The following is a 13385-nucleotide window of genomic DNA, read 5'->3' as shown; positions in this document are numbered from 1 at the left end:
AAATACCTGCAATGATAGCAGCATCAAGTCCATCCTTGAGAAACCATTCAGACATCATAAATATATTTACATTCACTAAAGAGACTCATACACATGTATGAAATTAGGCACGGTATTTAAGTACGAACCTTTCAATCCCTGATTCAAATAGCTGTGCTGGACAGAGGCTCGTATTTGTGCAGCAACACAAAGGAGTAACAGCCATTATTTTAAAAAGCCACTTAGTGCGTAGTACTTGCTGCAATCCTCAGCACAACGGCTAATTATTATTTCCAATTCATCCACCTGAATGTCAAAGTCAAAGCAAATGACAGGGTTTCGATATAGCTGCAACCAAGTGAGACACTTAACGCTCACCTTTAAACTCCCTTTTGAACTGAGGGGCTCGCGGGTGTGATCGTTTGCAGATCGATGGTGGAGAGCACGCAGGACACTTAGTGACAAGACCTCCACTGTAATCAAAACTGTGCTGCAAATCTGAACTCTGACAGTGACAAAAATATCAACTGATCTGGTCGACAAATATTTAATTTGTGTCAGGTTAACAGAGGATTAGTGATCAGGAATCCTGTCTCGATATGAAAACCCTTTTTTTGTTTTACGTATAAGACTTAAAAATAATATTAGGCACCCTCTGCGAAGCGTGTATTTGCTTTTTAGCATGTATTTGTATATGTTTGGAGAAACCAACATTTTACCAGGTACACTCTACACGACACACACAGTGAAATTGCTTTTGAAATGGCAATGTCCTGTTCTATTTTCTATATTCTGTTATTATTATAATATTATTAATCATTTAAATTTGATAGTCTATGCTGATTCACGTTTACGTTATCAGACGGTGAACTCTCTACTATGCAATTTAAACTTTAATACAAGGTTTTAAAGAATATCTTGTGTCAGCAATCAAGCTTTTTCTTTGCAATTTAAACATTATTTACTTCACATGAATTAATGGCATAACCTATAAAAACTAAAATTATGAATCAGTAAAGGGAAACTATCAAATACACGTGGGAGAAAAAAAGATTCACTCCTTCGAGCCGGATTCGAACCAGCGACCTAAGGATTCCTATGTAACCACTACAGTCCTCCGCTCTACCAACTGAGCTATCGAAGGTGAACTAGGCGCAATGGGGGCCGCATTCCACTATGAAGTGAACTAGGATAATTGGCTCTCGTAAGTGGTCAAATGAGGGTGTGATCGAAAGGGACCGGTGCCAGATAGCCTAAGTTTCGCTTCGGTCACGCAGAGATGGCATCGACCTGAGCGACGCCATGGCGGTTACACGGAGATGCAGCACCCCGAAGTTACTGTCACGTTGTTGACACACAAATACAAAGACTTTCGGACACAATTATCAGGCGAAGTTCATCAGATACTGTGAATGGACGCGGGAGTTGGCTGCAGGTGCTGCTGTCGTTGGAGTAGCTGCATAAGCAAGCGCCTGTCCCTCATCTCGGCATCCCGGTACCGGTCCTCACGCTCTGCTGTTGTCAATGATATACTTACAGGCTGGACCTTAGCGCAATGCAAGGGGAATTAGCTCAAATGGTAGAGCGCTCGCTTAGCATGCGAGAAGTAGCGGGATCGATGCCCGCATTCTCCAATGTTTTTTTTTTCTTTTAGCTTTGTTTCAATTATTGTTTGATATCAAAACGCAGCACACTTATCCTATCACCTCAGTTGACTTGTAATACATTTTCCTGACTACTTCCGGTCACACTGGACATGAATATAACGCAGTTTATCCACAAATCCAGGTGGTATATTATATTTAGGCCAATTGTCGTTAGCTGGTCGTCCAGGTGCAAAGACCTTGCTAGCTTAACTTTTACACAACAAAAAGTAGACGAATGCTAATTTTTCACATGTCACAGTTTGTTTAATACTGTACATAAGTAAAGTTATATTATGTTTCCAAATACCTTTTAGTGGGCGACGTCAATGTCCTTTTGGGGCATTAGGAGTCCTTCGTGTACCTGTTGTTTTTCACTGTGAGCACTAGCTAGCATTTGAACTTAGCATCTGGATCAGGCTAACAGTCAACATATGTTTTTATACAAGCTCGTATCGTATATTGACTTTGTTGTGTGTAATGTTCCTATTGATTAATATTATAATTCATCCATTTTATTAAACGTTTAGTTGTTTGACTGGGACGCAATTCAGATTAATGTCTAGGAGCATATATTTTATAGCTCATTGTGCATTCAGCTGAAAACATCAGGCCTGATCTGAAGACCTCTACATGCTTTAAATGGAGGCTGTGTCATATGTGATATTTTACACGTGGTGCAGAAAACAACACTTAAGTCCGCTTTTCAAACCCCCCCCCCCCCCCCCCCCCAAGTGAACTCTGGTGGAAGTGCTGAGGCCTGGGGGGGGGGACAGCTGTTCAGCGCCGCCCTGCTCGGTTTCAAATAAGGGCAAGGTAAAAATGGCAACCTTTGACGTGACAGCAATAGCTGCTATAAACAGAACTGACAGCAGCGAGATAGGAGCCCCACACCCCCCGTGAGACGAGAGCAGGCAGCAGGGCCTCAGCCTGACCCTGGGCCTACTGCAGCAAACGGGACTATTAGCTCACTTTAGCAGCTTTGTCTGATTCGGTGTCTGCCGTCCTCCCGAGCCTCGATCATCGTGTTGAGTCACAGCTATGAACACCATGGAGAACCTGGAGAAGCAGCTGATCTGTCCCATATGCCTGGAAATGTTTACAAAGCCCGTGGTCATCCTGCCGTGCCAACACAACCTCTGCAGGAAATGTGCCAACGATGTCTTCCAGGTAGGCGACCGGACACACCGACATGTTGTTGTTATCATCGAGGGGAAACTGTAACACCACATCACACGTCCCCCTGACAGTGTGTCATTTGAACCACTGATCTCCTCACGAACTAATAACTGCTAACACATATAACATGTGTGTACTCTCACGTCAACACTTTGAAATTCAACACTTTGTTTTTTATTATCATTAGAAATAAAAATAGCTTGTAAGGATGTGTATACAAACATTATCTCCGTAAAGAACTTGGATTATGTTGCTTTCAAGTATTACTCCCTGCTCTAAAACACTTCATAACCAATATGAACTTCTTGGTGATTGGGTTATACTTGTATAATATAATATTTATAACGTATAATACACTGAAGACTGTTGAACCAGTGGATTGTTGTTTCATAACTGCAGAGCGAAATTATTTAGAAGAGCACACAGCCGAGCGCATACCTCCACTAACAGTCCCCTTATTATGACACAGCACATAAACTCACTGCAGGTGAATTTTTACTTGGATCTGTAAAAAAGAAATGGCACAACTCATAGATATCAGTCCCCTCAACATACCTGATTTTTGTTCTCATCGAGATCCATGAATTATTCAGTGAGAAGTCAACGGAGATGCCCTATGTTGCAATGTTAAAGAGAGAGAGAGAGAGAGAGAAATAGCTGGATCTGCCCCCTGATACGGATCCACACCAAAGTTTATCGTGTTCTTCTGTGACTCAGTGACGCATTCTTCCCCTGAGTTTCTGGGAAATCTATCTCAGTAGTTAGAAGTTTGGGCGTGATCCTGCTAATTAACAAACAAAAATATTTCAGATGAAATTATTATCTTCTTTGCAGAGGGAGTAATCAAGGGAGTTAGTTCAGGCACAGGACTGATCTTACCTGGAATGCAGAAATAATTTGCTGAGGTAATCTATTCATCACAGACCTCAACCACATGTCCATTCTAGTGGGGTTACTATTGTCCACAGTTTCACTCATGTTACTAAAATGCACCCTTCACAACAGTATCCTAAACAAACACCACGGACTAACATAATTACTGTAATAGAACAGAGATGAAAAGCATGTTTAATTACATATTTATCTCACAACACAACATAACTGCAGGTTCCCCTGAGGGTCTGCCATCCTGCCATCTACACCCAACACGCTACACATCAGTTCAGACCCTGATTGACGCCTCTTTAATTTAGTGTTTGAATGTGACCGCTTACAGGCATCGAACCCGTACCTTCCAACAAGAAGTGGCTCGTTGACGTCAGGTGGCCGCTTCCGATGCCCCTCCTGCCGGCACGAGGTGGTTCTGGACAGGCACGGTGTTTACGGGCTGCAGAGGAACCTGCTCGTCGAGAATATCATTGATATGTTCAAGCAGGAGTCAAGCAGGTGAGATGGGTCTAACGCACATTAAGTCTCTCGTGATATAACACAAAATTAAAGGAAATAGTCATCACGTGCAGCAGTTGGTGGTTTCAGTGCCAGTGGCTCCTGAGTCACAGAGGTGGAGTGGATGACAGGATGTCTCTAGTCGGAGTCATCTATTCACACAGATGTTAGCAGATGACTTAAGATCCACTCACACTCTGGATGCTCATCCTCACACTGGATCGACAATTTGTGGGAAATTACACATTTTACAGACAAAGATCCAGAGACAATGTAGATGGAAAAGACAAATGAATAAAAAACACTGTGCACCTGCACTACACCTGTGTACTGAACAGCATTATGGTGATCTATTGATTACAGTGCTGTCAGTCCATGTGCACGGCAAGTCAAGACTGATGGATCATCAATAAACTACTGACATGTGTACCTTTGACATTATCAAGCAGCCCTCAGCCAATATGCACTAAAATGTACGGCCTGACAGGGAGATGCCACTGTTTTCTTTTTTTTTTACACCTCAACAGCAGCAAGCCAGCGCCGGAGAGGACGGAAGAGGCGTCGCCCATGTGCGATGTCCACAAGGAAGAGAAGATCAATATTTACTGTGTGACCCACGGTGTGCCCACATGCTCCATGTGTAAGGTGTTCGGAGATCACAAAGACTGTGAGGTGGCACCTATCAGCAGCGTTTACCAGACGAAGAAGGTGAGGCCTGAACGTAGTCATAGAAACCATGGATACTGTTGGGATGGATGAGTGGACAGACCGGTGGGAGGGGGGGTGGGTGTCTGGTTAGGTAGAGAAGACAGACAGACTTTAATGCATCATAACTTTGACCCAGTTTTGATTCACACTCGATCTCAGGTGTTTACGTGTCCTTGCCCCCCAGACAGAGCTGAGTGACGGGATCACCATGATGGTCGGGAACAATGACAGGATGCAGGGCATTATCAGTCAGCTAGAGGAAGCCTGTCGTGTCGTAGAGGTCAGTGTCCAACTGCTGCAAGCCGCCTGGCCTCTTGCTCACACAGCAAGCTGGCCTCGCTCAGTGCCCACACTAATGCACCTGCATTCACCTGCACAGTCGGAACAACAGAAGTAATGTGTCCTTGTTTACTGCCACTCTCGCTGCTTTTATCTGTCTGTAAGGTTTAGACAGCGAGGTGGAGAGAGGAAATAAATGTAACAATGCCTCGGCCTATCTTACATCCCCTCTTTTCCACATGTTCCTCTACATGCACTTAGCGGGGCTCTCCATTCTGCTTTTTGCACACTGACATTAAAAACGAGATGCGTAATTGATGGGGGGAGAGCAGACAGCTTCTCCCATGGTTCACACGCCACAGTTGGTTGTAGTAGAGAGACCCCCCCCCACCCATGCATCGCCCTCAGTGGCATCACTCAGGACGGACATGCAGAATGAGCCTCACCGTCCTCCCTGCACACATGGCACAGGCCCATGAGCAGAGGACAGGCTCCACAGAATATTTGTCATTTACGTTATTTACACAACAGTGCACAGAAGGCAGCAACGACCTCCTCATTTTTTCCGGCTCAAATATTCAGTTGTAACCTCGCTTTGCATTTATATACATTTGTCTCCCTGCACACTTCGAGGAATGATGACTATAGACGGACTTATAGAAGTTATAATATTTCCCTTTACACTCACGCATACACAGGAGAACGGACGGAGGCAGAAGACTCTGGTTTGCGAGAGGTTTGATCAGTTGTACTCCGTCCTGGAGGAGAAGAAGAAGGAGATGAGTCAAAAGGTGACGGTCGAGCAGGAAGAGAAGGTGAACTACATCCGGGGCCTGACCAGGAAGTACGGAGACCACCTGGAGGAGAGCTGTAAGACTGTGGAGATGGGGATCCAGACCATGGAGGAGCCAGAGATGGCCTTATTCCTGCAGGTCAGAGACAAAATGAGGGACCTATATGGGGCTTTAAATTTTTTGTTATACGCTTCAAACAAAATGGTTTCACTTATCAATATTCTATGGATAAGTTAAATGGATATTTAGTCTTTATTTATATTGTGTCTTTCAGAACACAAAGCCTCTCCTCGAAAAGTGAGTACATGTTTCTATGCATTAATAATCACCCTGGTTTGCGATGTAAAGAAGATTTCACACTGTTACTGTGTATGTTTTGATTATTTTTTAGTGCCCTGTTTTTTCTGAACTGTAGTGAGTCATTTCCCAAATTTACATCCGCACCTACACGTAGATCCACCAGCCTAATGCAGCGGGCGAGATCACACCTGCCAGCTGCCAAAGTGAAGTTCTGTGAAATGCCGCAAATCCCTATCTTTAGCCGTGGCATTTTGAAATAGCTTGTAGAATGTGCTAAACATCACAGATTGACAAAATATAGCAAGCGTTACATTGACGACCTGAGGGTGATTCTTTTCTCTCTATAAATATGCTAACTTCCGTTTCTACACTCAGGATTGCAGTCGCATCCAGCACGGCACACTTGGATAAAGTTGAGCGCGGCTATGAGAACATGGATCACTACACCGTCGAGTTCAAGAGGGAGGGGATGGCCCTGCGCAGCATCGACTTCATCCAAGGTGAAAGGGCAGAGATCGATCATGGTTGATAACAGATCAGTTATCTAATAATAATAATAATATAATAACAACTTGGATTCATATAGCAGGTACCAAAGACCAATTTAGAGGCTCAGGAAAATGAAAAATAAAAACGAGAATGGCCCTTATTAGAGTGCATACCTCAGCTTAGGCCCGTCAATCCCCTTGTGAAATCACATTTAAATTCATGAGATTTGGATTTTTATTTGGATTGCCAAATTTCATTGAGAAAAACGTTTCTCAGAGAAATCAATCAAAATGTTGAAAAACCTTTTGGTGGTAATCAGTCTAGTAGTTTTTGCGTAATCTTGCATATAAACAAAGCAATCAACATACATGCAGGGTTTAAAATATGAGCTCCTTGGTAACGGTAACAAAGCAAGGACAGAAAATAGTATTAGAAATGCATGCTGGGGAAAATGAGACTAGTAGTTAAAAGCCTTTGTGTGGAGGTGGTCTCCAAGTGTCCCGAGATAGGGCATTGTGGATCTCTGCCACAATAGAGTTCCAGCGGGTGGAGGCTGCCACACCTGTCACCATAAACTCCCTATAGTTGTATAGTTTCTCTGACCTGCGTCTCCTTCCTACTTTCTTTTACAGATGAGGACGACGAGGACGATCTGGATGAGGACGGAGAAGCAGGCGCCGAGGAAGGAGACGGGGCCCAGACTGTTTCTGGAGGCAGTGCTGTCGCAGCCGCCTCAGTCCAGCCTCCTCCCCCTCAGCAGATAAACCCCTCCCCCAGCGTGGCGAAGAGCCCTGCGTCAACTTAGCCGCCAGCCGCCCGGCCCAGACAACGCCTAAACCAGGAGCAGGATAAGTGTCTCTCTTAGATGTTGGTCTCAGGCCAGTTGCGATCCTTCTCCTTCCAGATTGGGGGGAACAGTGAGACGGATTAAGATCCGTGCCAAAGGGAAAATCTGAATCTCTGAGGTAGACGTAAAAGAAGAGACAGAGGTTTCTATTCTCTACTTTATCTCTTGCTGTGATTGTTTGAGCTTGCATCATTTCCTACGGACGGATTTTATTTCATTTTTCTTATTTAAGACAAGTTTTGCTTCTTCCTTTTAATTTTTGGACAAACTGAATGACAGATAGGCTAGGAGTGAGTTTGGTTATTTCCGGAATTCGAACATGATCATACATTTTATTTCCATGTTGCTGACCTTTTCCAACCCACAGCTTAAACTAGATCATTAGACAGCAGCCAGAACCAGGCGGCCTTAGGTTTTCCTCCCTGTCGTATACTTTATGACTTAATTATTAGGGTTGCCCACGTACAAAACTATCACTGTGACATTTCAGTATTTCACATACACAAAACGGCCTGTATTATTAGTCGTGTAACACAGGTATATTTTCCTATTGTGGACAAATCATTGTGTATTATATTATATGTGTCATTAAAACCAAATTGTACAAACAAGTAGAGCTCCAATCTTCAGTTTCATCTTATTTCCACGTGTGTTGATGTACTTCAGGTTAAAAAAAGGGTCTGAAATACCAAAGAAATAGATTTTGTATAACTCCCATCCTCTCGGTGCTCATGTGTAAAGGGAAAAGACCTATTTTTCTCTCTCTCCCTCCATTTACCTATTCCTCACACTCTTTTCCATTTAGTTCTGTCGAAGAAAATCCAGCTAGCAAAGGCATTAGTGCTCTTTTTATAGCTGGTTCAGACAGTTATAAGATCCCTGTGTACTGTATGGTCGCCTTACCATCCCTGCCCACAACCTACTGTACATAGGGGGCTGCAGTGAGCCTCCGGCCGTCAGTCGTCTATTCGCTGCCTCGCGGTGGTCTCACCTTGCTGTGACTCCCCAGCAAGTCTGCCACGGAGTCCCATCCAATTATTGTTCACCATCTCTCACTGAGTTGGATCCTTTACAAATGGGCTCAATGCAGCGCTAAGCCCCAAGTTGCTAAGTGGGCCAAACAGAATCGGATGACTCACATCCATAGCTCTTGTTTAGTTTTCCCTGACACTGTGGGTCAAGGATCAAAACAGCAGGCACACACACACGCGTCTTTCACACTCATTAGCTATCAGTGGTGCATCTTTGAGCTGTCTGTGGTTTGCCTCTTACTGGTATAACGAGAAATCTCTCCTGAGGATTAAGGGTTTAGGAGAAAGGGCGCTGTGTTTTTCACCTGCATGGCCGCGGGCGCTCTCTCACAGCTTCCTTTGGTTACATTTTTTGTTTTTTCAGCTCTTTTTGTGTCTGTGTGATGGAGAGGAGGCATGGTGTTAGCCCACGACTTGGCTGCAGATCAATGCCATGGTAACACCATGTAAGATGTTTTGTATTCAGTCAGAAAAAAGAAGCGTTCTCAATCAATATCTGTGTAGGCAAGTCTCAAGATGCAGTGGCCATTTGTGCTCTCTCCAACCAAGCGTTTGCTTTGCAGTAAACATTTATTGTCCAATGTAAGATTACAAATTTGTGTATCAATAAACAATATGAAAGTGTATCTAATCAAATTAGAGATTAAAGTAACTGGGAATAGTTTGTTTTCGTTGTAGTTATTATTAACTCATGTGTAAGGATGTCCACAGAGAAGTGTAAGCAGTGCTTTTAATCTTTTATTAAAAAATATAGATATAAGACATTCTCTTGCACAACAGAAAATGACTGGTTGCACATAAGTTTATTAACAAACATAAATATCATAAATACAGTGATCCATAATCTAGAACAAATTGCCAATTTTGCTAATGCAGTATTCCATGTCTCAAACTATCTGGGTGTTTCATCTCAGATGTGGAGACCGGTGCGATTCTACAGATTTGACACCAACATTAAAATGGCAGGGTACAATCGGATCATTATGACTCAAGCCCGTTTATGCTCCATAGTTTGAGGTTAAAGCTTTAAATAATAGAGTGATACAGCAGCACTATATTGTACAGAGCATGTTTTGTGCTGATGGCAAAAACGCAAGAAAAAAACCAAAATTAAAAACTTAAAGAAAGGGAGAAGAGATCTTTGGCGGACTGGAAGGAGCTCTTCATTTCCCGAAGAGCTCCATCATTCTTCTGTTATTTTGCGCCTGCTGAGCCATCTGTTCCGCCCGGGACATCTCCATCATCTCCCGGAGCAGGTGGAAGGTCAGATCCAGGGATATCGGCGGGTCTTCGGACCTCCTGCCCCTCTCCATCGAGTCGTCACCGCGGTCCTCGAAGCCGCCTATGAGCGCCCTGATGTTCCCAACTTTCCCTTGTAAAAGACGCCGCGTCAGCTGGAGTTGCAGTGCTCTGTTGTAGATGGCAGGCGACTCGGCGGGATACATGGACGAGGATGGGAAAGAGTTAGAGTCCCCGTTGCCCAGTCGGACGAAGAACTCCTCTCCGAGCCGCTCCAGGATGGGACCAGACTGCTGCTGCTGGGAGTTCTGGGTTTGGGGAGCAAGGACGCGCAGTGCACCGCCAGGGCTGTCAATAGCCCGACATTCGTAGCGCGGCAAGAAGGCAACAAGCAGAATCACGGTGGTACCAAGTAAATTGAGCTTCATGTCAGGATATCAACAGGAATCTGGGAAGAGAAGGAAATCTCAGGATTACTTTCATGGGACAGGTATATTTTTTCATTTGAACTCTGGTGTGAAATGTGCTGCGTAAAGAGGAATTTACGCACGGAGAAACGGACATTGGAAACATGTAACGGGCTGGCAACTATACGAAATAAAGTGTTAACGTTGATTTATTATTGTAAGACTGTTAATTAATTCGTCTTCATCTGTTTTAATAATGCGAATGGGTCGTGGAACTGGTGCACAATGTGAAATCTTTGCGCGTAAAAGAGAGATTCTATTTGGTGCACTGATGGATAGACTGTGGAGGTGGAAGCCTGCTAAAGTTACACGTGTTTCCATTTTACAAAACAAGATTGTGTGCGAAATAACAATGCAGTTCAGACTAAAATCCACTTTGTGATCTGTGAAAACCAGCAGATGTGACGCGCCAAATCAGCTTCACACACACAAACTCACAATGTGGATGAAATGAAAAGAAGAAGCTTTACGCACCTTCAGTCTTTAGAGGAGGTCCAGTACAGCCGGGTAGGTTGCCAGGTAGTTGGCGAGATGCTCCTCCTTCACCTCCTTTGAAGAAACAAGTATATAGTTACTTTAAGAGTAGATGCTGAATGGACTTATATAGCCAAGCTGACTATAAATGTCGCGCTCCGAGCTGAGATTGAGTCTGCGCGTCCTCGCATGGGTGCAACGTGAATGGGCGCCTCTGACAAAGTGCTTTAGTTTAGACGAGATGAGTCATATGTGAGCGTGCGCGCGCGTGCGCGAGCGTCTACCTCCGCGCTTCTAGGGGTGGGTGCCACACCTGCTGGCATTTCCATTTGAGTGAGTTAGTGTAAGAAAGAACAAATAATAAGTCGCTTCTTGGATTCCGAGAGGAGAAGACGCTCTGGAGTGAAAGGCTGAGAATGAAGTGAAGATGAGCTAAATTTCTTCTCCTGCCTCTCGATCACAGATGATTTCCACAATGTGTGCAGGATCACATTAAATTGTGCTTTGCCTGTGGGGGAGAAAAACACTTCTATCAAGTAACAAACTGCAGTAACTGGTCTTTATTATCAACTTGTGCCGTATTGAAATGATCATCCATTATTCAGACAATGGAAATATTGGACATGCATCAGATACAACAGGTACATTTTTGTGCAATTTGCAGGCCTGAGTTCATGTGGCTTATTAAACCACACCAATGATCTCAAAGCACTTTCCCGTGTTATCTGTGTTATGGAATGATTGTGCATCTGCAAACAGCTCAGGCTTAGAGAGAGGCATTGTTTCCCAGTGATTCATTGCTGCTGCTGCTGCTGCTGCTGCACATACCACGTCACTACCTATACCACTGGGTGCCTCGGCCACAAAGCCCCAGAGGGTCCCACCGTCGAACCACTCATCCAACACGGAGAGCTTAATCCAGTATCAAACAGCCCATTAGAATCGTAAACCGCTGGAACTTGGCAGTGTCTCTGTGTGTTCACATTTACAGGGAATGCAATTAAATAACCTTTTATTAACACTCTTTGTCTGTGGATGAGCAGAAGTTGGCACTATCCCTCTTAGGTAGAAGCTCCACATGTAACCCTTCCCCAAACCTTCCCATTAACCCTCAACAGCCATTCCATTTGAGCCAGACATGCACCTCGGGGAAAAGTTTTTAGTGCACTCAAGTAAAAAATAGCCAATTTGAAGGAAACGGGAGGTAAAAAATTGATTTTGCAAATGTAGTGACCGAGCACCAGATGGATATTACTCAAACATTTCTGCCATGCTACAAATTTCCCATTTCATCCTTTGACATCTTTAGTGAATCGGAGCATAATTTGCATTTGTCGGTGTTGTTTCCCCCTATAGCCTCCCTCCACTTTGATGCCCTTCCTGCTCCGGGGGAGGTGTCAGGTCCCATCATGAGAAACACATGTTGGCTGACACAAATAGAAAACACAGCCAGATGAGAGAGTGACTGCTTGTGGTCAGCTCATGTCACCTCATTTTCAAATCACTGTCCCTGAACAGATCACTGCGAGAGAAAAATCCTCCTCCTGTGAAGCCACACCGGAAAACACTCAGGCTCCACTGATTATCCCTTTGTTTCCTCAATTAGAGCGAGTCCCTCGGGTGATTGGGCTTTGATAAAACTTTGACAATTCCTCTGTGGAAATTGGCACGTTGACCTTTGACTCTGACAGGTGCAGGTGGAAAGTACAGAAATAATGATGATGTTAAAATGTTTTTAATGGATTGGAACCAAACCTTCTGAGGGGGGTTTTCACAGCTTTACTGACGAACAGACGCCACTGCAGCACGTTCTTTTAATTGATCATTCGCCTTTCTGAATCGAACTCCCTCCTAGATAATTGGGCTTCTTTCCCCCAGTGGATTGAGCCTTGTTTTCCAGATTTTTTCTCGTGTTCAGCTCGACTTTGACAAACTAAGGTCACTGATTAAAACAGTGTGAACAGGTATTCTGCTGCTGTGAATGCATATATATCTCGATGCTCAGCACTCAGAACCTCCGCCTGACCTCAGTCCTGTACCTCAGGTGTCCTTCTGGTTTATAGCCCAGTGATATCACCTGTTATAAAAACAGCTCTCTAATATAAGTGGAAGCTTGGCCTTTCGTTTTGAGTGAAAAAAAAAAAAAAACAGAAGTGACATTTCTTGTTTTAGAATCGACCACAAAACCGCACAGAGCTTTTATTCAATCAGCCCCCAGGATATGAAAATGTTCAGTCATGGCAGTTTAAGATTGGAGCAGTCATTACTTATGCAGGATGAAAGCTGCTCGTCATGTTGATGCTGAGCTATTCTTCACTGGAAGTCAGGAGATGTTTGTTTTTAAGAAGACATTTGTGAATTTGTCTTGATGCTGTTTTCAGCATTTCACAGGCGATGAATGTGTCACGATGAAACGTAACGATCTTCTGGAGGCTCTCGAAAAGATCGCCTCCTGAAAGATTCAATGTGAGACAGCTGGCCTTCCTGCCTACGGTTCGCATGCGACTCAACAGTGTGTACATTCAGAGAGAACGTGTGAAGCAAAGCCGCCCATAATGCAGCGATCCCTC

At 44.0% G+C, this 13385-nt stretch overlaps 2 protein-coding genes and 2 non-coding genes across 5 annotated transcripts; 2 read left to right on the top strand and 2 right to left on the bottom strand.

Annotated features, from left to right (window-relative positions):
* Nucleotides 1-1037: 1037 nt before the first annotated feature.
* On the bottom strand, nt 1038-1123 carry trnay-gua. Its single transcript is given in 2 exon segments — nt 1038-1073; nt 1087-1123. It is a non-coding gene; the product is annotated as a tRNA-Tyr (tRNA).
* A 417-nt stretch (nt 1124-1540) lies between these two features.
* trnaa-agc lies at nt 1541-1613 on the top strand. The gene has a single exon. It is a non-coding gene; the product is annotated as a tRNA-Ala (tRNA).
* A 755-nt stretch (nt 1614-2368) lies between these two features.
* On the top strand, nt 2369-8220 carry trim55b (tripartite motif containing 55b). Of its 2 annotated transcripts, none has more exons than XM_034572232.1 (8): nt 2369-2792; nt 4018-4187; nt 4715-4895; nt 5080-5175; nt 5873-6106; nt 6243-6265; nt 6644-6768; nt 7390-8220. In XM_034572232.1, the coding sequence occupies exons 1-8, from the start codon at nt 2664-2666 to the stop codon at nt 7560-7562; spliced, it is 1131 nt and encodes a 376-aa protein (XP_034428123.1). In that variant the 5' UTR covers nt 2369-2663; the 3' UTR covers nt 7563-8220. The 2 variants fall into 2 exon arrangements, with proteins under 2 accessions (XP_034428123.1, XP_034428122.1); XM_034572231.1 differs by having other exon boundaries at nt 2371-2792; nt 4712-4895.
* Nucleotides 8221-9360: 1140 nt separating this feature from the next.
* crhb (corticotropin releasing hormone b) lies at nt 9361-11459 on the bottom strand. The gene is made up of 2 exons (XM_034572234.1): nt 10816-11459; nt 9361-10322 (listed from the first exon to the last, which is right to left on the bottom strand). The coding sequence occupies exon 2, from the start codon at nt 10300-10302 to the stop codon at nt 9799-9801; it is 504 nt and encodes a 167-aa protein (XP_034428125.1). The 5' UTR covers nt 10303-10322; nt 10816-11459; the 3' UTR covers nt 9361-9798.
* Between the last annotated feature and the right edge of the window lie 1926 nt (nt 11460-13385).

This window comes from Hippoglossus hippoglossus, chromosome 20, assembly GCF_009819705.1.
Source record: "Hippoglossus hippoglossus isolate fHipHip1 chromosome 20, fHipHip1.pri, whole genome shotgun sequence".
In the NCBI taxonomy this organism is placed as follows: domain Eukaryota; kingdom Metazoa; phylum Chordata; class Actinopteri; order Pleuronectiformes; family Pleuronectidae; genus Hippoglossus; species Hippoglossus hippoglossus.
The sequence above is the reverse complement of the archived record's forward strand: the minus strand, read 5'-3'. Positions and strand labels throughout refer to the sequence as shown.

Excerpts from the sequence above, each read along its gene's own strand:
- trim55b (XM_034572231.1), top strand. The coding sequence starts at position 2,664 with ATGAACACCATGGAGAACCTGGAGAAGCAGCTGATCTGTCCCATATGC. Across the intron at positions 4,896-5,079 it reads GCGTTTACCAGACGAAGAAG|ACAGAGCTGAGTGACGGGAT; the intron begins GTGAGGCCTGAA and ends CTTGCCCCCCAG. Across the intron at positions 6,266-6,643 it reads ACAAAGCCTCTCCTCGAAAA|GATTGCAGTCGCATCCAGCA; the intron begins GTGAGTACATGT and ends TTCTACACTCAG.
- crhb (XM_034572234.1), bottom strand. The coding sequence starts at position 10,302 with ATGAAGCTCAATTTACTTGGTACCACCGTGATTCTGCTTGTTGCCTTC.